This window comes from Erinaceus europaeus, chromosome 20 (assembly GCF_950295315.1).
Source record: "Erinaceus europaeus chromosome 20, mEriEur2.1, whole genome shotgun sequence".
Lineage (NCBI taxonomy): Eukaryota > Metazoa > Chordata > Mammalia > Eulipotyphla > Erinaceidae > Erinaceus > Erinaceus europaeus.
The window spans coordinates 24565240-24591587 of record NC_080181.1 but is presented as its reverse complement, the minus strand read 5'-3'; the positions used below and the strand labels follow the sequence as shown (position 1 = coordinate 24591587).

Sequence of the window (26348 nt, the reverse complement as noted above, 5' to 3'; positions counted from 1 at the left end):
TTATACAATAAAATAATTTGCAGATAAAATTAAATGTTTCAATTAGTGATAATTAAATTGAGGGTTGCTACATTATGAAATATGTTTTTTCTTTTAGATACAATATGAAAATCATAGCTGTTTTTAGATTATGACAGTTAAGTTGTACAATTGTCATTGTATGCTAAAGTACTTGTTTACAAATACCATTCTATATTTGTTGAGACATCTGCATTTACAATCTGTTGATTCAGAAGTAGTCCTGAAGGATTACAAAATCTTCTCATTTTAATTCTTAACTAAAAACGACTTAGTTACTAAATAGCACCATGTAGTGTAAAGGTATACAAATGGGGGCAACAAGGAATATTTACAGCTTTACTTAGGAGATTGGAAGAAATACTTAATCATTATAATTTTTTGTTTTCCTTTCTTTTTCTAGGCCCTTCTTCAGATAATTTTCACATACTTCACCCTACCCGTTCACAGGCATTAGCTGTTCTTTCTCACAGTGCTGTTACCCTGGAGTGTGTGGTGAGTGGGGTTCCAGACTCTCAAGTATACTGGCTGAAGGATGGTCAGGATGCATTGCTGGGAAGTAACTGGAGAAGACTGTATTCTCATCTTGCCATAGACAGCGTTAACCCAATGGACTCTGGAAACTACTCCTGTATGGTGGGAAACAAGTCTGGAGACATAAAGCATGTGACTTACATGGTTAATGTGCTTGGTAAGATGTTACTTATTACATTTTTTCCAAGTTATGCTTTTTTTTTTTTGTCTAACAGATGTCTAAATTCAAGATATATTTGGAAACTATAGATTAAATAGAAACTATCTAGAGATAGCCACACCAGTAGTCAGAAAAAGCATTTTTCTAACAAGATCAGAAGAGAAAACACAAGTAGAAGCTGAACTGAAGTTCGTGTATTGCACCAAAGTAAAAGTCTCTGGGGTGGGTGGGGGGGAGAGTACAGGTGCTAGAAAAGGATGACAGAGGACCTAGTGGGGGTTGTACTGTTATGTGGAAAACTGAGAAATGTTATGCACGTACAAACTATTATATTTACTGTCAAATGTAAAATATTAATCCCCCAATAAAGAAATTAGAAAGAAAAAGAAAGAAAGAACATTTTTCTAATGAATTAATGAAATCAGGAATGCCTCTGAGGGCCACAGAACATTTCCTCTGGAGTCTTCTTGGGAGCCTTATCCCCAACCTGGTTCTGAAATGCAGATCTTGTTCTTCCTTCTTCATGACATGGAGTACAGAGACTGGATGGAAGAATCCAGGCTGTATTAGTGTGTGGTATCCAATAATCAATACAGTAGAATACTGAGGAGAAAATATAAATTCAAAAGGGATCTTATTTCTTTTCCCTTTTGGAATGCTTTCACCTATATCTGGCTCATACAGATTTGCATTATTTTCACTCATATGTCTGAATATGCTCTTGAATGTCAAAGCTGTGTCTTTCTCTACTTCCAACCCCTCAGTCCCACTTTCCTGTGTAGCAGCAGAAAGTATTTTCCTTTGCCCAGTGTTTCAGGAAAACAGAAGAAAATGGTCATAAGTAGTTTCATAGTCAATGTAGTTTTTGTAAACTTTCAACATGCGTTTATTTACAACAGTGGTTTTATGTAGGTTACACTGGAATTAGTATAAGTGTGTGGCAAAGTAAAAACTTTAAAGTTTAATGATAATTAGGGCTACTTTAATGATGCATAATTTTTTTAATTGGGTTTCTGTTACAATGTTCAGTAAATGATTTACTCTGGCTAGATATAAAATGACTTGATGGAAACTAAAGAAATTTTGTGCACCTAAGCACAATTGTCCATAAAAGGAATTTAACTTCTGAATAAGCATTCTTTCGTTTTAGCTCTTGTTTAGACTAAAATCAAGGGAAACTGTTACTACATTTCAAAACAATCACCTGAGACAAATGCTAAGAGAACTCCAAGATTAGAAACTATATGTGTATGTGGGTGTGCATTTTCCCTGTCTGTTGAGGGGAGTTAAGAGAATGGAAAGATCTATAAAAAGAGACTATGTAGCATATGGTTTATCCTATTAAATGAAAGTTAAAATACATTTCAGATTTTCCTTAATGACCACAACAGATGGGAGAATGTGAATAAACAATATAGTTTAGTTTTAACTAGTTATTGGTACAGAGAACATTTTATGTGACTTGTGTGATAATTGAAAAGTGCATCTTGAGGTCTAGAGTATAATTAGTGTGTTTTATTTTCAGAACATGCTTCAATTTCTAAAGGACTGCAGGACCAGACAGTGTCTCTGGGTGCCACAGCACAATTTATTTGTGATGTTCATGGGAACCCAGCCCCCAACAGGACCTGGTTTCATAATGCACAACCTATTCATCCTTCTCCCCGACATCTAACCACAGGAAACAGTCTGAAAATCAGTGGTGTTACCCTGGAAGATTCTGGGTTATACCAGTGTGTAGCAGATAATGGGATTGGATCTGTGCAGTCTACGGGGAGGCTTGACATCAAAGAAGGTATGCTTTCAGTTTGTGGAATCAAAGGGAATCTTATTTTATAGATAGCCCCCCCAACCCCCTTGGGTTAAAAATTAAATCAGGGGAGTCGGGCAGTAGCGCAGCGGGCTAAGCACACATGGTGTGAAGCGCAAGGACCTGTGCAAGGATCCTGGTTTGAGCCCCCGGGTCCCCACCTGCAGGGGAGTAGCTTCACAGGCGGTGAAGCAGGTCTGCAGGTGTCTTGTCTTTCTCTCCCCCTCTCTGTCTTCCCCTCCTCTCTCCATTTCTCTCTGTCCTATCCAACAATGACGACATCAATAATAACTACAACAATAAAACAACAAGGGCAACAAAAGGGAATAAATAAATAAATAAATCTTTAAAAATAAATTAAATCAGGAGGCCAGGAACTGGCTCACTCAGTGGAGTGTGCACTTTAACCATGCACAGTGACCCCAGGCCAGCCTCCCCAGGCACCACATGAGAACCACATACACAGGGAAGCTTCATGGGCAGTGAGGAAGGCCATGGTACCTGTTATCCTCTTTCTCTTTGTCTTTCATCCTATACCAGAAAAACAAACAAAAATACTAAAATAAATAAATAAAGCCTTCTAAAGCAGTGGAATCCCCAATGAAGCCCTGGGTGCAAAAATAAAAATAAATTAATTAAATCATGTCTATTATTGGGTTGTATAGAATATCATAGAAAAAAATTATCATGACTTTTCAAAGAACCCAATAAAAGCATATAACATCATCACCATAGCAGAACCTACCCATTTTCCATATCCCTTTTTAGTTGTTGATAGGCATTTCTGTGAAGCAGCATCCTTATAAATCAAGCTTATTGAAATTTTAAAAATTGTTTTCAGTAGATACTGTATAGTTTAAAAGTACGTATTGGGTTGTCATTTTTATTCTTGCATAGAAAACCAGAAAAATACAGCATGACTTTTCTGACAACCCAGTAATGTTGATAAATCTCTCTTGTTTATTCACAATAAGACTGAAATTTACTTAACTTACTAATTAAAACAGAAAAGAGGGGCGGGGATAGATAGCTTAATGGTTATGCAAAGAGACTCTCATGCCCGAGGCTCCAAAATCCCAGGTTCAATCCTTCGTAAACCACCATAAACCAGAGCTGACCAGTGCTCTGGTTTAAAAAAAAAAAAATGTGTGGGGAGTCGGACTGTAGCGCAGTGGGTTAAGCGCAGGTGGCGCAAAGCACAAGGACCGGCATAAGGATCCCGGTTCAAACCCCGGCTCCCCACCTGCAGGGGAGTCGCTTCACAGGCGGTGAAGCAGGTCTGCAGGTGTCTATCTTTCTCTCCTCCTCTCTGTCTTCCCCTCCTCTCTCCATTTCTCTCTGTCCTATCCAACAACGACAACAACAATAATAACTACAACAATAAAACAACAAGGGCAACAAAAGGGAATAAATAAATACAATAAATATTAAAAAAAAATGTGGGAGTCGGGTGGTAGCACAGCAGGTTAAGTGCAAGGACCCATGTAAGAATCCCAGTTTGAGCCCCCAGATCCCCACCTGCAGGGAAGTTGCTTCACAAGCGGTAAAGCAGGTATCTGTCTTTCTCTCCCCCCCTCTGTCTTCCCCTCCTTTCTCTATTTCTCTCTGTTCTATTCAACAACAACGAAATCAATAACAACAATAATAACTACAACAATAAAACAAGGGCAACGAAAGGGAATAAATAAATATTTTTTTAAAAATGTGAAAAGAGCCAGCCAAACGAACAAACCAAAACATAATAATGAAAAGGGCACATGTTAAACAGAAAATGAAGAGAAAATAGAGATCAATAAAAATAAAAGTTGGTCCTTTGTAAAGTCTAATAACATGGACAAATTTTTGGCAAAATAGAAATAAACAACATTGGGGCCAGGTGGTGACTCATTAATAAAGTACACGTTACCATGCTCAAGGATCCAAGTTTAAGGGCCTGGACCCCACCTGTGGGGGTATGCTTTGCAAGTGGTGGAACAGTGCTGCAAGAATTTTTTATGCTCTCTTTCTCTCTTCCTCACCTCTTTCAGAAAATAAATAAATAAATAAATAAATAAGTGCCATTGGGAATAGTGGATTCATGCAAGTATCAAGTCCCAGCAATAACCCTGGTAGCAAAAAAAAAAAAAAAGAATAAAAAGAGATTTTTTTCTTTTATAAGAGATTAAAAATAGGGATTGAGTGTTGTCACACCCAGTAGAGTGCACATATTATTATGCACAAGGATCTAGTTTAAACCCCCAGTGTCCACTTGATGCTTCATGAGTGTTGCAGATGTCTCTCACTCCCTCTCCTTCTCTATCTCTTTGTCTCTTACCCTCTATAGAAAAAAGGGAAAAAATTGACCACTGAGAAATGGTAATGGAGTTGTATAGGCACAGAGCACCAACAATAACCTTGATACAGAAGAGAGATTAAAAATAACAAGATATGGCTATGATAATCTTTATGTCAATATTTGTAAATATGTACAAATACTTACAAATTTGTAATAGACAAATTATTAGAAAAGTTCTAACTTAATAAGTCTGTCTTAAACTAAATTAAAAGTCCAAATTGTCCTATACCTACAAAGGGAACTTTTTAGGAGTTAAAAAAAAAAATCTCTCAAAGAAAACATCAGGCCAGATGGCTTTATGGGAGGTTCTACCAAACTTTAAGTCACAGACCATTCCAAGTAATACACTAACTCTTCCAAAGAAAAGGGGAAAAAAACCAAAAAAAACTCTTCAGTCAGTACAATTTTTTATTCCAAAATGGCAAGGAAAATCAAAGCCCAGTCTCATCTCAGATTATAGGTGAAAAATCCTAAATAAAAGATTAACAAATTGGGATGAGGAGATAGCTCACCTGGGAGTGCCCTGCTTTGTCATGCATGTGACCCAGCTTCCAGTCTCTGTCCCCAGAACACTGGGGACAGCCTCAGAACTGTGGTGTCTTTCCCTTTCTCTGTCACTGTCTCTCTCTTTCTGAAAAAGTCAATCCAAAACAGTGAAGCATTGACAACAGCAGCAAAATTAGAAAATCATCAGTATAGCCAAAAGAAAATATATCACAACTCAGGAATTACCTACCCCTAGAATAAATCAAAATTTATTTTAAATTTTTTAATTTTTAAAATATTTATTTATTAATGAATAGAGACAGAGAGAAATTGAGAGGGGAGGGGGAAATGGAGAGGAAGAGAAACAGTTACCTGCTGTCCTCCTTCACCACTTGTGCAGTTTCCCCCCTGCAGGTGGGGACCAGGGACTTGAACCTGGTTCCTCCTGCACTGTAGTGTGTGCACTTAACCAGGCACACCACTACCTGGCCCCAGCGGATCAATCAAAATGTAAAGTATTATCCATTGAATTTATTAAATAAAGGAAATAAAATAATGTCTCCATCTTAAAAGAAGCAAAAATACAGTTGACATGATTCATTTGCTATGCTAGACACTCTTAGGAAAATAAGACTAAAAAGAAGCTTTTTATTTAAATGCGTTAGTGGATATTTAACCCAGGGCCTCTCACATGTATTTAATCCCTCAGCCATCTACCTTGCCCATGACCAATTTTTATATTTATGCTTTTTATAAGAAAGAAAAGAGAGACCTAAGTAACATTATTTCATTCATGGAATTTCCTTAATGCTATCCTTTATGCTTTCATACCATGCCTGAGATCAAATCCAGAGTCAGAAGGCATACATCCTACCCACTGAACAACCCTAGCCCCAGAAGGGAACTTTCATGGTTTAAAGAATATTTAATAAAAGCTTTCAGGAAACATCACTTTTTAAAAATGATTTATTTTTATTGATTTTTATATTGGTTTCCAGTATTATGAGTTTTTAGGAATATGCATGTGTGTTCATATACAATTTACTATACCCACTGAACCATTACACCAAATGCAGCCCTCTACCTAACCCCACCACCCTGAGGGCCAACATAATTTTCACAGAATCTTTAGTCAGTTTGGAGGGGTGTGTCTGTGTATGTAGATTCTTTTGGGAAGCATTGCTTTTAATGTTGAAATATTACAGGCATTCCATTTAGAATCTCTTCAATTCGTAGCTGGACTGGAGATTCTTACCAGAGTAAGATAGCAAGAAAAAGTAGTAAAAGATTAAGCAGTCAAATTGTTAATTTACAACTGTTATAAATGTAAACAGAATCCTAAATAGTTTACTGGCACATTATTTACATTATTAGAAATAATAATGACATTAAGCAAGGTGACAATTGAAAACTAATAATGTTTCCTTTTTGTGGAGCAATATCTCAGCTAAGTTTCTTTCAGAGAAACAAAAGTAAGAGATATTTAAAATATAGGAGGAGATGTGTTATAGAAATTGGTCACATGGTTACAGAACCCAGGAAGTCCCAGTCCACTATCTGTAAGCTGCAGGAGGAGCCAGTGTTGTAATGCATTTGTTTGAGGAGAAGTAGGAGAAGGGCTGATGATATAAACCTCAGCCTAAGACCAAAAGTCAGAGAATCAGGAGAGCTAATGACCAGTTTCCAAGGCAGAAGTTGGATGGCTCAGTTCAAGCAGAGAGCATTTTTGTTCTATAGGGACCCTCAACAGATTGGATGGTGCCCACCCACATTGGAGAGGGCCATCTGCTCTACTCAGCTCACTAATTCATATGCTAATCTCTTTTGCAAACATTCTAACAAACACACCCAACTATCTGGGCAGCCCATACAGTTGACACAAAAAATTAACCATCACAATCAATATTTAAAAGTCACCTTTTAAAAAATAAGAGCAGCCTTACAAAGACCCAAGTACATAGAATAATACAGAACAGTACAGGAGTAACAGAACTTGGTGCATGCATCTTTGCTGGGTCTTTCAAAACTTGTTTTGTGGATATTTGTGATTCCAATTAAAATCCTATCAAAATATTTTGAGAATCTTGACAAACTGATGGTAATTTGTATGTATATTAAAGACCAAGGATAGCTAAGACACTCTAAAAATAAAGATAAAGAACATAGTTAACTCATCTTCCCAGATATTAGAATGTAGTAGACCACATCTGATAATTTAGACAATATTGTATTAGTGCAGGAACAGAAATATAGACTCCTGGAACTCACCAGAGACTGCCAAAAAAACATTGCATATTGGCTTATCTGGCACTGTAGGAATACCAAGGGAGGATAGCCATTTCAGGTTTTGATGTGAGATAATTAGTTATCAAAACAGAGAAAAATTGAAATTAATCCAAAAGTCAAATCTAGAGACCTAAATATGAGATGCAAAATCAAAAATTTTGAAAAGAAAAATATAGGTGAACTGGGTAAAACTCCTAAGCAAGACATTTTAGAAATCCAGTTTTTTAAAAAGATTGAGTTGACTACACTAAAATTAAAACATTATTAAGAGATACTGTTAAAAATGAAAAGCAGGGAGTCTGGCGGTAGGGCAACGGGTTAAGTGCAGGGGTGCAAAGCGCAAGGTTTGAGCCCCTGGCTCCCGCCCCTGCAGAAGAGTCACTTCACAGGCGGTGAAGCAGGTCTGCAGGTGTCTATCTTCTCTCCCCCTCTCTGACTTCCCCATCTCTCTCCATTTCCCTCTGTCCAACAGCAACATCAATAACAACAATAATAACTATAGCAATAAAACAAGGGCAACAAAAGGGAATAAATAAATAAATAAACACTGAAAAAAAATGAAAAGTAGTAAGCTAATAAAGAACAGTATTTAGTAACAAGTGTATTCAAAGAACTCTAAGCCATTATAAGGAAGATAAATGGACAAATGTCATTTCACAGAAGAGGGAAAATACAAGTGGCACATAAACATGCAAAAAGGTGTTCAGCCTCAATAGTACTTGGGGAAATACAAGTTATAGCCAGTGAGATAGCATTAGTTGGGTAAAAATTAAGAAATTTGTTAATACCAAGTGTTGGCTGACTTTCTCAGAAGAAGTAGAACTGGAAAAAGAGAAATATGTATTGAAAAAAAATCTCATTTTTAGTCAATACTACATTGTAGACATGCATAAAAATAGCCTCAGAGAATACCTGGGTTGGGGGCCAGCTGGTGAGTAGCATGGAGGGTTAACTGCACATGGTGTGAAGCACAAGGACTGGCTCAAGGATCCTGGTTCGAGCCCCCAGCTCCCCACCTGCAGGGGGGTTTGCTTCACAGGTCTGCAGGTGTCTTTCTCTCCTCCTCTCTCGATTTCTTTCTGTCCTATCCAATAATAACAATAACAACAACAAGGGCAACAAAAATGGGAAAAATGGCCTTTAGGAGCAGTGGATTCATAATAGTGCAGGCACCAAGTCCCAGTGATAACCCTAGAGGAAAAAAAAAGAGAGAGAGAGAATACCAGGGTTCAGATGAAAAGAGGTGATGCTACTTTAGAAACAAAAATGTTACTCATCTGTACTATAAGAAGCATGGTTATTAACTTTTTTTCAGAACAACTTTTCTCCCAGGCTATTTATAATCAGACCACACACACACTGAAACTTTTTTTTTTAATTTATTTGTGCTTTGATAATGGTTTTCAAGATAATAAGATTATAGAGTTATAGTTCCACACAGCACCCATTACCAAAGTTCTTTGACACCCCCTCATCCCCACCCCACAATATCTACCACAGTTCTCATAAAGTCATAAAGTTTGGTTACTTTTTTTCTTTTTCAAGTTCCTGTGTTTCAATTCCCTATATTCTACATATGAGTGAAACCATCCAGTAGTTAGTTTCTCACTTCTTTCCTTACTTCACTAAGCATAATCATCTCCAGACCTAGGAACTATTTTTGTTCTGAAAACCCAGAGACCCTAGCTAAGGAGAAGAGCTACTGTACTAACATTACTATATCAATACCTGTGCATAATGTTTCAATCACTACTACTTCAGTAAATGCATGTGTCCCTCACACTGTTGTGTGTTTAAAACGTGATTTAGCACAGGTGGCGCAAAGCGCAAGGACTGGCTCAAGGATCCCGGTTCGAGCTCCCGGCTTTCCACCTGCAGGGGAGTCTCTTCACAGGCGGTGAAGCAGGTTTGCAGTTGTCTGTCTTTCTCTCCCCCTCTCTGTCTTCTCCACTCTCCATTTCTCCTTGTTCTATCTAACAATGACATAAATAACAACAACAATAATAACTACAACATCAATAAAAAATAACAAGGGCAACAAAAGGGAAAATAAATATAAATTTTATTTTAAAAAGTAAACATGATTTAGAAGCACATCTGTAAGAGATGTATCCAAGTCTGGTATTTGCATGGGACATTGAGAACAGTTATGCAATAGGATGAAATTTTGCATGATAGAGACTATAGTCGTACTCTGTTGATTTTCATTAGGCAGCAGACTGAAGCCAGTTATAATTACAGCACCATCAAGTACAAAAGTGGTAGATGGAGACTTTGTTACTTTGTCCTGCAATGCCTCTGGAATGCCAGTTCCAGTCATCCGTTGGTATGACAGGCATGGACTGATAACCAGCCATCCATCTCAAGTCCTTCGATCAAAATCTCGGAAATCACACATGTTAAGACCTGTGGGCTTTGATCTGGAGCCTGCCTATTTCATCATGTCCCGAGCCGGCTCAAGCTCTCTGTATATCCAGTCTGTTAGTCAGGAACATGCTGGCATGTACACCTGTGAAGCTACCAATGAACATGGCACCACACTGGCAGAAGCCGTCCTCACAGTTGGTGAGTTACCACAACAGTTTGTTTAATTTTGATGGATCCAGCAGCATTTTTTTCCTGATGACTATGCAACGTAAAACTTTTTTGTTTGTTTGCTTGGTACTCGGTTTCACACGACTGGCTAAACCTTGATCTCCATTTCTAGTACTTGTTAAGCTTTTGGTTGTCAGGTAGAAAAATCTTATTTGGAAGCAAGCCCAAAGTATACACTTTTATTCCCCCTTTGGGGCTGAGGGGACTAATGCTTTTGATTTTTCTAAGTTACTAAAAGAGTCATTGCACCTGTTTTTTAGGCAAACCACTCATTAAGAATAGTCTTTAAAGATCAAAAGGTTGACTTTCCCGAAGAATGTAGCATCATGCTACTGTCAAACAATATATGTAATATCTGTATGCTTATTCCCCTATCTTATTCCAAGCTTAAAAAATCATTTTTTGGTACGTATAGATTGAACTAAGGAGTCTCAGACATGCGAGTCCAACATTCTACCAGCTGAGATGCCTAGAAGTTAGTTGAATGCTATACACATGCAACTTTATATGTATAAATATGTGTATGTTTATATATCTGTTCTGCCAAGCAAAAATAAGAATAGCTTTACTCTAAATTGTTAGCTGTGAGGCAGGTGTAATGCAGGTGTTGCTTGAGTAGCACTTAACTGAAATGCATGTTTTATGTAAATATAGAGTAGAGGGAGATATAGACTTTATAGTTCATAGCTGATGAAAGATATTTTGTCTAACTGGCTCACTTTAAATTTGAGGAATTCATATACTTAAAAAATTTTTCTTTAGATTGTATCTTTAAGACCTCCCCTTCCAGGATTTATGTCTTAATAAATACCATTTTATACATAGAGGATCACTACATCAGCTGTGTCCTGTCCAAATGATCCTGTATTGCCTCTTTTGCATACTGTATAATAATTATGAAGATGCAGCTGTTACTAAAGTTCAGAATAGCATGTGATGATGACCTTTTTTCCATAAGAATCTGTGTCTCATTAAATTTGAGCATATTGATAACTCTTGGATTTACTTATTGTGAAAGGTTCACAAGAGAGATACCCCATCTTTTTTCAACTTTTTTTTTTTAATTTCTAGAAACCTTGGATTTTTTCAGGTTGTAGATGTGCAAATATGTGTACAGTGAGTTTATAAGTAACTACTCAAAACTGTAACGTGAGTTTCCCTGGGCTTCCTAAATAGTTTGGGGTGTATGTTGCTGGTATGAATGAGCACAATGGAAACAGCTTTGACAGATCTGATTATATTCCCTGTCTAATTAGTTCAACTCAGTTATTAGATTCATGTATACTACTATAACCACAGTACTTGGAAAACCGGAGTTTTTATCTGCCTCTTTTCTTATTAAAAAAAAAAATCCTATCTTAAAAATTTCTATGTCTATTTTACTTTATAGAATTGTTTTGAAAAAATTGAGGCAACTATGCAAAAAAAAATTTGAAAGTACTATTAAAGTCTTTTAAATTTTATCTAATGGTCCAGGAGGTGGCGTAGTGAATAAAGCACTGGATTCTCAACCGTGAGGTCCTGAGTTCGAATCCCAGCAGCACATGTACCAGAGTTATATCTGGGTTTTTCTCTCCTCCTATCTTTCTCATGCATAAATAAATAAATTCTTTAAAAAAATTTTATCTAGTAAATTATAAGTGTTGCACTTATATATTATTGAGAACAGAGGAAAATTGGTTGAAATTCCTTTAAAATTAAATTTGCAGAGAGGTTTTGTTGCATGCTTAATAACACAAATGGAATTTTGATACTAGGAAACATGGGCTATAGCATCAAATTTTCTCCTGCCTTTGTATAAACTGAGGTGTGTGGTACTGTTTGAAATCCACCACAGCCAAATGCCACTTCCGAGTGGTAAACTACCCAGAGGATCCACAAAACTACCAAAGATTGAAGGATTCTATCCTGGTACTCGAAGCCACAAATAATAATCCCCACTTGCTTGAGTCCATCCCCACATTAGCAGGTCCCAGATCACACCCGAAACATTCACCCCACACTCTGACTCACTAGATAAACATGGCTGTTCCAGGAACAATATTTTGAAGTTGTCTCAGTGAACTTCATGAATTTTCTCCAATCTTATTTTCTTGCTAGCTTCTTGTTTTCTTTGATAGAAGATGCTTCCAGAATGACCTTTCTCTCCTCTAAACAGGTAGCTGATCTTGTATAGTTACTCCTGTTTTGTTTTTTTTTTTACTTCTCTATTAAACTGTAAGTTTTTAAAAAACAAAAACCTTTTACCAGAAATCTGACTTCACTGTGGAAAAAAAACTACAATATTTCTTCAGCACTCTTCCTCCTCAAAAGTAGTGAAAAATTGGAGACATTTTTCTTGCCAGTATTAAAAGCATTCTAGTGAAACCAAACTGTCAGTCTTTAAGTTTTATTGTACTGGTGATATATTTGTTTTTCTAAGTTGCTTTCATTTTTTTCATCCACAGTAACATCACTAGCATTATTACACCAGCTGTTGTCACATAGTCTCTCAGAACCCTAATTTCTTCTTCATCTGTGAAATTGGGACTGTCACTATCTGCCTAAGAATGTTGTTTTGAGAATTAAATAATCTTATGTTATCTAGCAGAATGCTTGGCACATAATATGTGCTCAGTATTTTCTTTTTATTATATGCAAACTATTTTTTAGTGTGATTAAACTTTTTTTCACCTTCCACTGGATATTCTACATTTTTTTTTCCCCCTCCGCTGGGCTCGGTGCCTGCACCACGAATCCACCGCTCCTGGAGGCCATTTGTTCCCCCTTTTGTTGCCCTTGTTGTAGCCTCGTTTTGGTTATTATTATTGCCATTGTTGATGCTGTTCGTTGTTGGATAGGACAGAGAGAAATGGAGAGAGAAGGGGAAGACAGAGGGGGAGAGAAAGAGACACCTGCAGACCTGCATCACTACCTGTGAAGCGACGTCCCTGCAGGTGGGAAGCCGGGGGCTCGAACCGGGATTCTTACGCCGGTCCTTGCGCTTTGCGCCACATGCGCTTAACCCACTGTGCCACCGCCAGACCCCCATGACATTCTACATTTTTAGAAGTATTGAACTTTCTGCTTCTTTTATCTAGCTTTAGATTGACAATTTCATTATTTTTTTGCCCCCAGGGTTATTACTGGGGCTTAGCGCCAGCACTACAAATCCATTGCTCCTGGTGGCCATTTTTTTCCATTTTTATTGAATTGGACAGAGAGAAATTGAGAGAGGAGGGCTAGATAGAGATAGGAAGAGAAAGACACCTGCAGACCTGTTTCACCACTTGTGAGGCAACCCCCCTGCAAGTGGGGAGCCAGGGGCTCGAACTGAACTTAAGCCAGTGCTTTACCCCCCCATCCCGAGACTGACGATTTCTTTAGCCAGTTTTCAGTTCTACCCAGGAAAAAGGGATTTGTTTGTAGCTAAGGAAATTCCTTCTTTATCTTTACTAGTCTTGTTTCATTTCTTCCCTTTTCATGAATGTGGAGTGTTTTCCATGTGTAGCATAGTCATTTTAGTTATCTGTTGTTGTATAACTACCCAAAAGATTAATATAAAATAGTAACCCCTTTATTATCTCTTACAAGGCAATGGTTAGCCAGATGCAGCAGGCCAGTTCTGCTGACTTTGCTTAGGATCTCCAATCTACTATCTACTCAGATGGTACCTGGCACTGAGACAACCAGTGTATCTTTACTCACATGCATGGCCCCTTTGTGAAGTTGGAACCATGCCCCACCTCTCTCTCCCTCTCTCTCCTTCTCTTTCCTTCTCATCTCTCCTCAGGGCTAGCTGTGTGCCATGTGATACTACAAAGCAGAGATGCTAGGCCTTCTTAAGTCTTCATCCTGGACGAGTCCAACCTCACTCCTGTCTTCTAGTGGTTAAAGTGAGTCCCAGGGCAGCCCAGGCTCTGCCTGGGAGAGGACTGACTGCCTAAAAAGTATCTTTTGAAATTATCTACCCAGTAGATAATAATAGCTGAATTCTCAATCATTTCCTTATTATTTATTTCACCTTGTTTTCAAAGAATGCATTGCTCATTGTGACTTAAAGTTCCATATTCTTCAAATTAAAATCTTCTGTGGTTCAACTAGTAAGTTATTATCCTAAAAGAGGTCTAGTGGTATAGCTAAAAAATAATGATAATAATAAAATCTGTTAAGACAGTCAGCAGTGATGAATCATGTAATTGATTTCTCAGAAGTTCATTTGCTTATTCATGAACAAAGGAATGCTATTGAAGGCTAGATGTCTCCATGAATTTAAACCGGAAATGTTACCTGCTTTATATAATCAGACTCAAGCTGCAGTAACAGTGGGTACTTGCTTATACATCACACTCTTTTTTTTTTTTTTGCCTCCAGGGTTATCGCTGTGGCTGGGTGCTAACACTATGAATCTACTGCTCCTGGAGGCCATTTTTCCCATTTTGTTGCCCTTGTTGCACTTATTGTAGTTGTCATTGTCATAGATGATGCTGTTGGATAGGACAGAGAGAAATCGAGAGAGGAGGGAAAGATGGGGGTGTGGGGGGGAAGAAAGATAAACACCTGCAGACCTGCTTCACCACTTGCGAAGCTACCCCTGCAGGTGGGGAGCCAGGAGCTCGAACCATAGTTGTCCCTCTAATAGTGAATCTTCAAGCTGTCCCTTTCTTTTTCTCTTATTCTATGCAGTTCCTTTTGAAACAAATACGAAAGCAGAAGCAGTCACACATTCTGATGCTACTCAGTATGCGAAAGGAGAGGGTTCAGAAACCGAACCATTGAGCTCCTTTCCAGCAAAGGAACATGCCAGTGCACTGGAGTCTTCATCAGAGAAAAATGCTGGTGGCACCTCTGTCCCCGATGCCCCTATCATCTTGAGTCCACCACAGACCCACATGCCAGATACCTACAGTCTCATGTGGAGGGCAGGGAAGGATGGCGGGCTGCCCATCAATGCCTATTTTGTGAAATACCGAAAGGTAATGCTTTCTAATTTGACATCATTTCCTTCTCACACGTTCAATCATTATCTTTGCATTTGTGGAGTGAAAAACAGAACAAGTATGCTCCAGAATGATGGGCTTGCTTGGGAGAGATGCCCCAGCATGTCCTAGCAAACTAGCCTTAACAGTCTCATAATGGCAGTGAAAACAAAGTATAAATGATATTCCCCAAAACTGAAATTCTAGGCATCCAGTAATGTGACATTTTTCTTTATCAAACATGTTGGCTTCTTGCATGTAAAACTATAAATTGCTTTTGCCAAAGTGATTCTTTCCCCCCTCAAGGATAGTAGAATACTATTTATTTAGTGACAAATGCAGCTTCTTATTAGAAACAATTAAACAAAATCTTCTGACACAATCTCTGATGATTGAATTTCAAGTTATCTTCTCAGTTGTGTTAGAATTTTACATTGTTTGGTTACCTATTCGTGGTGGGCCTAATTCCTCTCTCAGCTGATTTTACAGATACTAAATTTTAAAAAATAGTTTCATTTATTTTATTTTATTTATTTATTCATGAGAAAGATAGAAGGAGAGAGAGAAAGAGCCACATAACACTTTGGTACATGTGCTGCTGGGGATTGAACTCAGGACCTCATGCTTGAGAGTCCAACACTTTATCCATTATGTCACCTCCCAGACCACAATACTGAATTTTCTTCAGAGGTTTGTATTAAAGCGGTATGAGAAACCCTCCTCCCTTTGTTGTATAAGACTAGTTAATGAATGGAATAGGAGGAGGTACACACATGTTTAATGTGGGTTTTTTTTTTTTGTCCATTTAATAGCATCTATCATTTAATAGTGATAGTTTTAATATCTGTAAAATATTAACATAGTGATACTCAAAAGGTTACTCACTATTTCTAACCTGATGATTCCAGATAGTTTCACTGATAATCTTACTACATAAAACCAGCCATGCAGTGTTGTCTTTTGATCCCATTAGCCAAGACACAGTGGATTAGATCTCCCAATTTATTTCTTGCAACATATATAATTCAGATAATCCAAACATATACAATTAATATTCTAGTTTATCATATATATTTAGAATAAAAGGCTGGGGGGGGTTCACCTTCAATCCCCAGCATTGCTTATTACATTATATTTATTATATTATTATTCTTAATTTATTCTTTCATTAGTGCAGTTTGTTTCCCTTGCAAGGCAACAAATTCTGGTAGGGCAAATAACTTACTTGAGACCATAAATTTGTGAAATCAGTGAACCAGTTATCTTTTCAGTGAAAGTTCATGAGTTTTTGCTACAGGTCTCCCCATACAGTCTGCACTTCCCAAAATTCTTCAAGAATTAATTGGCTTGGAGCCATACAGTGGCATACTTATGACAGTGCATAGGACTCAGGTTCAAACCCCCAAACCCCACCTGCAGGGGGGAAGCTTCATGAGTGATGAAGCATTGCTGTAGGTGTCTTTCTTTCTCGCCCTCTCTCTATCTCACCCTTCCCTCTTTATTTCTCTCTGATCTATCCAGTAAATAAATAATAATACAAGTTTCTTGATGTCTTTAATTTTTTTTTTTATTTAGAATAGAGACAGTTTGTTTTTTTTTCTAAGAATCAATTGGCTTTTGGTTTTCATTCAAATTGAGTAGAAGAATCAATTGGCTTTTGGTTTTCATTCTTGCTTCCTTTAAAAAAAATTACTTCCTTTCTCCTGATTAGCTGGATGATGGTGCTGGTATGGTAGGAAGCTGGCACACAGTTCGAGTCCCAGGAAGTGAAAACGAGCTTCATTTAACAGAACTGGAGCCATCTAGTCTGTATGAAGTTTTGATGGTAGCCAGAAGTGCAGCAGGTGAAGGCCAGCCCGCCATGCTTACCTTCCGAACCAGCAAAGGTGAGTGTCATCTTCCTTCAGAGGCATGAGCTGACTGGAGTGCTGAATGTCACTTATTAGTACAGGGTATCCTTTTGAATACTAGAGCTTCTTTTTTTTTAATTTCTTTACTGGGGAATTAATGTTTTACATTTGACAGTAAATACAATAGTTTGTACATGCATAACATTTCTCAGTTTTCCATATAACAATTCAACCCCCACTAGATCCTCTGTCATCCTTCTTGGACTTGTATTCTCCCCCCCCCCACCCCAGAGTCTTTTACTTTGGTATAATACACCAATAGAGCTTCTTAAATAATACATTCATTAAATAAGATTGTCATAGTGCCCATCTGTGGAGCACATTTGGCTAACTATATTATTTCATGTAATCCAATATTCCCTGATTATTTTTGAGAGTATATATTAATCCAGGTGATGCAGGGAAAATAAACTTGATCATGATAAATAGGTAATTGTTGAGAATAGATAATAATAAAGCTTCTGCTTTGCTAAGGAAAGCAAGACATATACATCAATACCAATAGAAAGTAAAATTCTAGTTCAGCTAATATCTATTGGATGCCTTCTGTGTGTTGAGCAAAGAAAATAGACAAAACTCCTTGCCCTTGTGGAGCTTGGATTCCAGAAGGGAGAGACTTATGCATAACTTGTAAGTACATGGGAAGATGATGAGTATTGTGGCCTGGAAAATGGTCCAGTGACTAGAGCTTTGAAATTAAAAGCACAAGTTCCCAAGTTCAATCCCCGACCCTCTCATATAACAGAGTGGTGCTCTGTTTCAATCTCTATCCTTCTCTTGTGTTAGTGAATAAATAAATATTTGTATTAATTGGTGATGAGCGTTAACAAGATAAATAAACCAGAGGTTGAATATAAGAGAACAGTTGTCATAGTATAAGCAGGCAACCAGAGAAGTCCTCAGAGAACAGTTAGCAGCACAGAACTTAGAGGAGGTGATGTGAAAAAATGGAGGTGTCTGGAGAGAGAATATCCAATGTAGAGATTTGCAAGTGTAAAGACTTGTGTGGAGTGTTCTTGGTGTACCCTTCAAACAATTGAGGCAGCCATTGAGACCGAAGCAAAGTTAAGTAAGGAGGCTGTAGAAGAGAGTGCTCAGTGAGACTGACTGACTGACCAAATCACACAGTTTGTTTTCAACCCTTGGAGGACTTAACAGTAAGCTGTAAGTATTGGAGAGTTTACAGAAGAGTTACACAATTTTCTGCTTGTCTCAATAGAATGATTCAGGCTATACGGTAAGGACAAACTAGAGGAGGGCAAAAGTGTATAAGTAAAGGCCAGAATATAACAAGTAACATGGAATCTCACAGAAGAAAATGCCAAAGGAGTACAAAGAAAGGACAGTTGTTCTGTGTGATAAGCTATTATGAGGGTAGAATTGGTTGAAAAGAAGCCATATATGGATAAAAAGACCTCAGTGAGTGAAGATTGGGAAATGGCTAGAAGAATATTTTTGTATGGTATGATAATAAAAAGGAAATATAATTGAAAAGGAATTATCTAGGCTTTTGAAAAAAAAGAGCCTTCCTTTTTTTGTAATTTTTTTTAAATATATGTTTTTTTAAATATTTATTTTATTTATTTATTCCCTTTTGTTGCCCTTGTTGTTTTATTGTTGTAGTTATTATTGTTGTTGTTGTTGTTGGATAGGACAGAGAGAAATGGAGAGAGGAGGGGAAGACAGAGAGGAGGAGAGAAAGATAGACACCTGCAGACCTGCTTCACCGCCTGTGAAGCGACTCCCCTGCAGGTGGGGAGCCGGGGGTTCGAACTGGGATCCTTTGCCGATCCTTGTGCTTTGCGCCACCTGCACTTAACCCACTGCGCTACCGTCCGACCCCCCCTTTTTTTGTAATTATTGAAACAAGCCAAAAAAAATGAGTATTGAGCTGAATAGATAGCAGCCTCGTACGAGATCATAGGACTTGCATGCTCAAAACCACATAGACCCAGGTTCAATCCCTGGCACCGCCAAATGCCAGAGCTTTGCAGTGCTTTTTCTCATAAAAATGGATAGGGGGCTGGGCAGTGGCACACCTAGTTTAGTGCATAAGTGACTATGCATAAAGACTCTGGTTTAAGCCCCCAGTCCCCACTTGTAGGGAGGAAGTTTCATGAGTGATAAAGCAGGGCTGTAGGTCTCTCTCTTTTTTTCTCTCTCTCTCCACATATATATATTTCTGCCTTCTCAATTTTTCTCTAAAAGGAAAATATTTTTAAAGACTCTGTAGTTCCTATTTGAGTTACATTTTTTTAAATTTATTTAAAAAAGGAGACATTAACAAAACCATAGGATAAGAGGGGTACAACTCCACACAGTTCCCACCATCAGATCTCTGTATCTCATCCCCTCCCCTGACAGCTTTCCTATTCTTTAACCCTCTGGGAGTATTGCCCAAGGCCATTGTGGGATGCAAAAGGTGGAAGGTCTGGCTTCTGTAATTGCAGAACATGGGTGTTGACTGGTCGATCCATACTCCCAGCTTGCCTCTCTCTTTCTTGAATAGGGTGGGGCTCTGGAGAAGCAGAGCTCCAGGACACATTGGTGGGATTGTCTGTCCAGGGAAGTCTGGTTGGCATCATACTAGCATCTGGAACCTGGTGGCTGTAGCTATACTAGTGTTTTTGTTGTTGTTTGTTTGTTTGTTTTTTTCTCTGAGCCTGAAATCTGATATGCAGGTGGATCCAAGTTATTGTTTGGGGAGCTGATGTCATGGCTGGAAAAGGGACAGAAGGCTAGATCAGGGAAGAGAGTAGCTCCCTAATATGGGGAAGGGCTATAAATATTGTTGACTGTAAACCACATTGATTTGATTTGGTCTATGGCCCATATTTAGCTTAGGAGTCTATGTGACCTCTGCATCCCTGTAGATCTGAGCTCACATTCTGATTCTGTCGTCATGAGTAGGAATATTCCAAGCTGCCCCAATATCAGGGGACCCATCTTCCTCAGGTGTAGCATAGAGTATGTTGTCCATTCTCCCTTCGGAGGATGGAACCTTCTCTACCGTTGTTGATTCAAGTTGAGGGCAAGGTCCTATGGGGGGCTCACAATTTTATAAGGAAAAGAGAGAGACCAGACTAATGCTTCATCATATGTAGAAATGAAGATTGACTCCAGGACCTTGTGCATACAAAGAATGCACTCTACCCACTGAGCCACCTCTCTTCCTACTTGAGATGTATTTTGAGTTAAACTTCATGATTAGTCTTAGTTGTTTATAGTCTGACCTATGATGCTGTTTTAAGCATTGCATTTCAGTTTTTAAATAACTACCCATTTTTGACACTTGATACTTTAAAACTAACATGGTAGTTTTCCTCAGAAAAAATTCAACCAAAGTTATTTAATGATGAACTTTATGTTTTAGAGTTCACCATATATACAGTAAAAGCCAAGTGAACAAATAGTTTGAAAACCTTTAGCTAGTCAGTTGACTCCACCACTTATGTTATATTTCTATGTGTAAATTTAAGTTAGTCCACTGAGGAAAGACACTTTTTTAAAGTTTTCATAGTACTTCACCTCTTCAAGTCAACATTTTCAGATAGAAAGTTGGAGAGAGAGACAGAGGGAAAGACACCATAACACCATAGCTCGGCCAAGTGCAGTGGGGGGTCAGGCTCAAATCTAAGTTACACACATGGCAGAGCAGGCACAGTCTCATATGAGCTATTTTGTAAGGCCAGAAGAAGGACACATGGGACAGCAAGTTGCTGCACTTGGATAGTGTTCTAGCTTTGTCATGTGGTGACCAGTGACGACCAAGAAGAAGGAAGACACATTTGAAAGGTACTCAAAGTAAAGCCATTGTGAAGTCAGTTCCTTATATTTATCTATGTCCGTACTGAGTTTCATGGTATTTTTTCTTACTTTACATCTACACCTAAGCTTATGTTACAGTATATGTTCTTTAATCTTTCTAGAGAAAACAGCATCATCAAAAAATACCCAGGCATCCTCTCCACCCATGGGCATCCCTAAGCGACCTGTTGTCTCAGAGACTGCAGACAACTTTGGAGTGGTCCTCACAGATTCCTCCAGACACAGTGGAGGTAAGGCAAAAGATCTTCATTCTATTCATTTTCCTTGTTTACAAATATAACCAACATATTCAGATTATTTGCGTGATAGAGTGGGACAGGACATTTATTTAGTATTTAGACTCTATGCTACTACATATCTCATCTAGGTCCTATTTCAAATAGTCTTAGTGTATTGTATTCAGATCACAGTAACACACTCACAATCACAGTAACACACTTTTATAATTGTTATTTAAGGAGATAGGTTTAGGTTCAAATGTTCTGATAGTTAACTTAGCTCACAAAATTTTTTTGTCTGTCCCCACTCTGACAATGTATATGTATGTGCACACATGCTGTTTGTTTTATAATTCTGTATTTTGTTCTTATTCTTCTAAATTGAAATATAATTCACAATAGAACATTTTTAATTTTAGATACACAGCATGATTCAACATTTATATACACTGAAATTTGTATCATAATATAAGTATTTGCTATCTTTTCTTAGTAACCTTCAAATTTTCAATACCATGTTATTGATTATAGTCCTTATGGTATGTATTATATCTAACTTATATATTTTATAACTGGACAACTGTGCCTCTTGGCCCCCCTGCGCCCCTTTGCCCATTTAGCCCATCCCTCAATCTTTCATCTCTCAGGCAATTGCCAGTTTGTTTTCTACATTTTAATTTTGCTAATTTGTATTGTCACTAGCTATCCTTTTTAAACATCGAAGATGCTCTTCTCTCCAGAAAGATGTTTCTCCCCTAAATAACTTTCCTTTCCTGACTGATGTGTTGTGCTCTTTGGCAAGTATTAACCTCATGTCACTCAACCTGGAAATGAATTTGTTGTCTAATACTAAAACAGAGATTCACTAACATTTCTATTTATTCTATTTTCATTGCTTTCTAACTTGAAAGGAATAAAGTAAGTATCACTCAAAGTCTCCTACTTTGAATGTATCTTTTTATCTGTTAAGCAGTTTGTTTTTAAAATGTCACCATTTCCTCCATACAAGTGCCAAAGGCCACATTCTTTTCTTCTTTCCTGTGTATTTTATTATGGGGTCGAAGAGATGTTGAGGTTGAACTGGCTCTACAAGAAACATCTCTGTCTCAACATCTCTTCAACTCCATAATAAAATGCAGTGTAATTGTGCCCCAGAATTGCCCTTACTATTTCAGCTCTAGATAGTTGGTCTCTTTAGACCCAGTTCACTTTTGCAAAGTTCATAGGTAATAAATACCACAATTAGGGGCTGGGCAGTGGCGCAGCGGGTTAAGCACACATGGCACAAAGCACAAGGACTGACACAAGGATCCCGGATTGAGCCCACGGCTGCCCACCTGCAGGGGGTTGCTTCACAAGCAGTGAAACAGGTCTGCAGGTGTCTGTCTTTCTCTCCCCCTCTCTGTCTTCCCCTCCTCTCTCGATTTCTCTCTGTCAACAACATTAAGCAACAAGGGCAACAAAAGGGGGAAAATGGCCTCCAGGAGCAGTGGATTTGTAGTGCAGGCACCGAGCCCCAGCAATAACCCTGGAGGCAAAATACATACATACATACATACATACGTACATACCACAGTGACAGCCTACTGATTTGTGATGTAACTGTCACACAGATCAGATTGTTTCTTTCAGTCTTCTTTCACCTCAGGAACCAAGTGGGAAGCCTCTTAGCATTACAAAGCTGCTTGGTCAGCAAAGGGGTTTAGGTATGTGGTTTACATGACTGGTGACCTTCATCCTGGAGTTTCCACCTGCCACAGAATCCATGTGATCTCATTTGTGGCTTGGAACATCCTAACCCCTTAACAGTGCTAAACAAAAAATGCTGACTCTGGCCCCCGATTTGTACATGTTCTTGAGACTTAGCTGTTCCCTGTAGTATTTTTCTTACTTAACTGTATGCCTTCTCTCCCTGCTTTCTTCTGAGCAACATTCCTTATTCCATTATATCAGTATTGATTTTATTAGTCAACTTTTTTCTCTATTTACCCGTTACCATCTGTCTTTCAGAGTAGCACTCCTGAAACCTTGAACTATGTTACGACAGAATCTAGTGTGGACAGCTGTGTTATACACTATAGATCATTTGCTGAATGCACTTTGGGTAGCTTGAATCAATAAAGATAAAAATTGAAATAAATAAGACATGTAACTGTGAAATTTTATTACAAATTATGGTCAGATTTAAATCACTAGATAATAATTATTTTATATGCCATTGTAACTATGAATCTAAAATATTATGGTCTCAGATATCATATTCAGTAACTTTCAGTTTTTCAGAGCTAATTATCAAGTTTACAGATTTTGCTCTTTCCTTTTCTTTATTTCCTGTATTTGACCATGTCATTGACAATTAACTTTTTTTTTTTTAACCAGAAAGGCAATCATATTGTTAGCTCAAAAAGTTTGGTGAATAATCTTTTTTAAAATTTTTTAAATTGTCTTTATTTATTGGATAGAGACAGACAGAAATCAAGAGGGAAGAGGGTGATAGGGAGGGAGAGAGGGAGAGAGACACCTGGAACACTGGTTCACCACTCAAAAAGCTTTCCCGCTGTAGGTGGCAACCAGGGGCTCAAACCCAGGTACTTATTCATTGTAACGTGCACTCAACCAGGTGTGCCACTACCCAGCCCCGTGAAGTATCTTTTTTTCTTTCCTTTTCTTTTTCTTTCTTTTTTAAAAATAAATATTTATTTTATTTATTCCCTTTTGTTGCCCTTGTTGTAGTTATTATTGTTGTTGTCGTTGTTGGATAGGGCAGAGAGAAATGGAGAGGGGAGGGGAAGACAAATGGGGAGAGAAAGGCAGACACCTGCAGACCTGCTTCACCACCTGTGAAGTGACACCCCCCCCCCCCCCGGCAGGTGGGGAGCCTGGGGCTCAAACTGGGATCCTTACTCTGGTCTTTGTGTTTCGTGCCACCTGTGCTTAACCTGCTGCGCTACCACCCGACTCCCTCTTTCTTTCTTTCTTTCTTTCTTTCTTTCTTTCTTTCTTTCTTTCTTTCTTTCTTTCTTTCTTTCTTTCTTAACCAGAACACTGCTCAGCTCTTTTTTATGGTAGTGCGGGGAACTGAACCTGGGACTTTGGAGCCTCAGGCATGAGAGTCTCTTTGTATAACCATTATGCTATCTACCCCCACCCAAGTATCTTTAATAAAATGAAGTTTAGGATGTTCCTTTTAGTTTCTTTGAGTTATTCTTGTCTCTGATACCATGGGTTATTAAAATGAATGTTTACATTTTTAGTTCCAGAGGCACCAGACCGGCCTACTATTTCTGCTGCTTCGGAGACATCTGTCTACGTCACCTGGATTCCTAGAGCAAATGGGGGTTCTCCCATCACTGCCTTCAAGGTCGAATATAAGCGGATGAGGACTAGTGACTGGCTGGTGGCAGCTGAAGATATTCCTCCATCCAAACTCTCTGTGGAAGTTAGGAGTTTAGAGCCAGGTAATAACATTCAAACATCCCCCTACACCCATGCCCACCTCCACCCGCACCCCTCCCTCCCGCCTTTTCACCCTCAGTGCTGACTTTATTTATTTTCTATCTGTGATTTAATAATGGTTTTTGCAAGATTATAAAATTACAGGGGTAGAATTCCACTCCACACCCACCACTAGTTTTGTGACACCTCACCAGTACTTCCCAATCATAACTACCATAGTTTTTCCAAAGTTTCACAGACAGGTGTTTTTTTTTTTTAAGTTAGTGTATTTAAGTTCCCTATATTCCACACATAAGCAAAACCACCCAATGGTTGTCTTTCACTTCTTTCCTTACTTCACTAAGCATAATCACCTCTAGTAGCATGCATTTTGTCTTAAAGATATATCATTTTTTTAAAAATACAGATTAAGAGCGGAGGAGATAGCACAGTAGTTATGTAAACAGCACTCATGCCTGAGGCTCTGAGGTCCCAAGTTCAATCCTCTGTACCACCATAAGCCAGAGCTGAGCAATGCTCTAGTATAAAAATAAATCAATCAAATAAATAAACAAAGAAACATAGAGTAGTAGTCCATGGACTATATGTCCCATAAGTTTGTCTAGTTATCTGTCTTTGGGCACTTAGTTTGCTTCCACTCCTTGGCAACTATGAATAAAGCAGCTGTGAACATAGGAACATGTGCTTTGGATATATGCCTAGAAGTAGTGTTGCAAGATCATAACATATTTCAAATTTTATTTGTTAAAGACTCTTCAGAATGTTTTCCAAAGGGGCTGAGTCAGTTTCCTCAGTACTGATGTAAACTGTCAATTTTTAATTATTATTTTAGTTATTAAAGTAATATAGGCATTTTATATAAAATTTTTAAATTAAAAAAATGGCAGAGGATAAGCCACCTAATGTCCTCCCATCTAGAGGAAACCATTGCTCCCATTTTTGGTATATTTCTATTAACCTCTCTTCTATGTTTAATACAAGCCAGGACCATAACCTAAATAATTTTCTCTTCCCTATGTACTTCATATATGTTTCCTGATATTATTAAAAATTCTTCAAAAACTCAATTTTTAATATTGTACATTACCATGCAAACATAGCATAACTTGCTTAGCACAATCTTTATTTCTAGGTTTTAGATTTGTCCCACTTATTTTCAGATAGAAATAATGAAGTAGTGACATTTTCTGTGTATATGTGTTTTGCTATGAATCAGTAAATTCTTATTTGACTAAAAGTGTTTGATCTGGCAATGAATCACAACACTGTAATATTCCATGTTTAATCTTCAGAAGTAAGATGATTCATAACACTTCTTTTTCTTAAAAGTTTTGTCCTAGCAGAGAAACTCACCTCCCTCCCTGTTACCTTGAGGCTTTACTAAAGGAATGAAGCAGTAAAAGAAAAACAGTGATTACAAACAGACTTTCTTTACCTTTATTCGTTTAAGTTCCATTTAACATTTTTGTTTATAGACTTTTAAATGTGCCTTAGTAGCAGATGCCTATGTTTGCTATTGAGGTAGCTTGAGAAGTTTAGGAATATACTGGAGGTATAGCTGGGAAATGTAGAACTGTGGAGGTATAGTGGTCAGTTTCAATCAGTGGGTGGGTGGGGCACAAAGTATCAATTTACTGACAGAAAACATTGTCCTCAGAAACCCAACAGTTATTTTTGAGCACTTGGGAAACTTGCGTTGGATTTCCTTTTAAAATTATGTTTTAGATAGAGTTAGAAAGGCAGGAAGAAAGAGA

At 38.0% G+C, this 26348-nt stretch overlaps 1 protein-coding gene across 8 annotated transcripts in view; it reads left to right on the top strand.

The window, feature by feature from the left end:
* The window catches only part of CDON (cell adhesion associated, oncogene regulated), a 110537-nt gene that overhangs the window by 48761 nt on the left and 35428 nt on the right, over positions 1-26348 (top strand). For 7 of the 8 annotated variants that reach the window (XM_016184933.2, XM_060180143.1, XM_060180139.1 and 4 more), the window contains 7 exons: positions 422-709; positions 2238-2507; positions 9841-10194; positions 14890-15179; positions 16894-17068; positions 21022-21150; positions 24393-24596. In XM_016184933.2, the coding sequence (XP_016040419.2) occupies positions 422-709; positions 2238-2507; positions 9841-10194; positions 14890-15179; positions 16894-17068; positions 21022-21150; positions 24393-24596 (1710 nt within the window). The remainder of the gene's footprint in view (positions 1-421; positions 710-2237; positions 2508-9840; positions 10195-14889; positions 15180-16893; positions 17069-21021; positions 21151-24392; positions 24597-26348) is intronic. The other variant, XM_060180144.1, reaches the window with a different exon arrangement.